General features: G+C 36.8%; 1 protein-coding gene across 1 annotated transcript; it reads left to right on the plus strand.

The window, feature by feature from the left end:
• Positions 1 to 262: 262 nt before the first annotated feature.
• On the plus strand, positions 263 to 1,948 carry LOC133681756 (chlorophyll a-b binding protein 151, chloroplastic). Its single transcript, XM_062104882.1, has 2 exons — positions 263 to 501; positions 1,273 to 1,948. Exons 1-2 carry the CDS (start codon positions 356 to 358, stop codon positions 1,922 to 1,924), a joined length of 798 nt encoding a protein of 265 aa, XP_061960866.1. The 5' UTR covers positions 263 to 355; the 3' UTR covers positions 1,925 to 1,948.
• The last annotated feature ends 871 nt before the right edge of the window (positions 1,949 to 2,819 follow it).

Here is a 2,819-nt window from a genome sequence, read left to right on the forward strand (position 1 = left end):
TCTTGCTAAATTGGTCAGTCTTTTGTCTTCGAAGATTTTCCATTAGCCGCCCAAATATATATATATATAGACTAGACATGTGGCTTGTATTTTACTCTCAGAAGCATCAATCAACAAGATCCTTCAATTCCACATGGCAAAAGAGTAGCCTATATTTTCCTCAAAACAATCAACATGGAAATCCACATCCAATCTTGTAACCAATAGGACACTAGCGACGTGTAAATTTCCTAATCCACAACATCTTCTCATCTCTCATTTAACTTTCGTCCTTCTGCCTTGATCATCGTATATCCTACTCGGGCAACCTAGATACGGTAAAAGTAAAGAAGAAGAAGAAGAAGAAAAGAGGGTCATGGCAACCTCTGCAATCCAACAATCTGCATTTGCTGGCCAGACCGCTTTGAAGCAGTCAAATGAGCTTGTCCGTAAGGTCGGTTCCTCTGGTGATGGTCGTATTACCATGCGCAGGACTGTCAAAAGTGCTCCACAAAGCATATGGTAATGTTTCTGGTCTCTAGCTATACTAATTAATATCAGTTTTACTAGTTTTTACAAATCAATAACAGCACAGCACCTCTTTGAATTTTTCTTTTAAATGTTTTTAACTTCCAAAGAGAGAAAAAGAATTATACCTAAGTCAATCTTAATTTCTTGAAGTTGTCTTTGGTTTCTGATTTCTCGTCTTCTAAATTAAAAAAAAAAAAGATTTCTTATTCATCGCTTGCTTCCAAGTTTCTTAGCAGTGCACCTAGCAGCATTGAGCATTGTAGCTGTGTATTCACTGTTAAATAATATTTATGTAATCTTATTTATTAAGGGTAAAATAATACTTTCAGGTTAACCTATATATACTTTATTTGTATTTAGATTAACACTAAACATTCATAATATACCGATTATTCAGAATTCTAGCCTCCTTTCTCTATTTAATCTTAATTAATTTAACATTCACTAGCTTGCTAGCTTATACTTCTAGCACATTGTTCATCAAGAAAGATTTATTTGAATGGTGGAAAGTAATTGCAAATGAATGCTGGGAAAAGTGACTACCAAAAGCATGATCTCTCAACTCTGATAATTTATCTTTATGGCTCTATCATTTGGAGGGAAATTTCCTCCAAGAAATCCTTAGTCTGGAGAAAAGGGACTGCTAGAGTGAACTTTAGGAAGATGTTCACCAACACATTTTACAACTGGTTCTAAAATCTGCATTTTAGGTTCATTTCATTGCAATAAAAAGCTGACCATATGATTGTGATCATAAAACAGGTATGGCCCAGACCGCCCAAAGTACTTGGGTCCGTTCTCTGAGCAAACTCCATCATACCTGACCGGTGAATTCCCTGGTGACTATGGATGGGACACAGCTGGTTTGTCTGCAGACCCTGAGACATTTGCCAAAAACCGTGAGCTTGAGGTGATCCATAGCAGATGGGCCATGCTTGGTGCACTCGGATGTGTCTTCCCTGAAATTCTTGCCAAGAATGGTGTCAAGTTTGGCGAGTCAGTTTGGTTCAAGGCTGGATCTCAAATCTTTTCAGAGGGTGGCCTCGATTATCTTGGCAACCCCAATCTCATTCATGCTCAGAGCATCCTCGCAATCTGGGCTTCCCAGGTTGTGCTCATGGGATTCGTTGAAGGGTACAGAGTAGGAGGAGGACCACTTGGCGAAGGACTTGACCCCATCTATCCTGGTGGTGCCTTTGACCCACTTGGCCTCGCTGATGATCCTGATGCATTTGCAGAGTTGAAGGTGAAGGAGCTCAAGAACGGCCGCCTGGCAATGTTCTCAATGTTTGGATTCTTCGTTCAGGCCATTATCACTGGAAAGGGACCTATAGAGAATCTTTTGGATCACCTTGCCGATCCAGTGGCCAACAATGCTTGGGCATATGCCACTAACTTTGTTCCTGGAAAATGAAGAAACTCAGATGTTTGCCTTGTAGATTGCAACATGACTTGATCCTTGTGCTGTTAAGGAGGTGGAATGAGGAAGCAGAGAAGCTTATTGATCTGCCTTATGGATAACGTAGGGCAAAAGATGAAGGCCTGGGCCTGGCACCACCTTATTTTTCAAAACTCTTTATCTTCAAGTTCAAAACTCAAAATTGGATGAAATTATTCTGTGAAGCAAATTTAGTGCATCGATAACGTTGAAAGAAAAATTGTGGAATGAACAAATATATGGAAGAATATATTATTGGAGGAGTTAGAAAAATGCAGGAAAATAAAAGTTTTATGTGTATTGTGTGACAATTCAATTGTGATTTAAATAAATGATTTTTTTTGCATATTGGTACTTTGATTTTCCTACAATTAGTACAAGAGCCATTTTATAAATTGTTCAAGAAATTTACAGTCATGTTGGTTGCAAAATGTTGTACTTGTTAGTAAAATGGTCATAACTAGACACACCGTTTCATGTGTCGGAAACCAGACACAACTTTTCATGCTCATTCCCCCCCCCCCCCCTGAACTATTAAGGTTAAGGCATGTTGAAGTTGTCTTACCAAATTATTCAATCAAGTCCTTGAATTATCTTTTTTAAGCAAATGTTGCTCCTTTAGTTTAACATAACGAAATTTAACCATTAATCACAACCCTTTCTAAAAAAGGGTCGTGATTAAACTAAAAAAATATGTAAAAACTATAATTTTATTAGAAAATATGAAGGCATGTATAAAAAAAGTGTTTGCTAATAAAAATAATAATCTTATTAGAAAATATGTAAAAACTAAAAGATATTTTATCCGACAATATCCTAGAAATTTTCTAAATTAATTTATTATAATAATTTTTATTTAGATTAAATGAAA

The sequence above is a fragment of the Populus nigra genome, chromosome 2 (assembly GCF_951802175.1).
Source record: "Populus nigra chromosome 2, ddPopNigr1.1, whole genome shotgun sequence".
Lineage (NCBI taxonomy): Eukaryota > Viridiplantae > Streptophyta > Magnoliopsida > Malpighiales > Salicaceae > Populus > Populus nigra.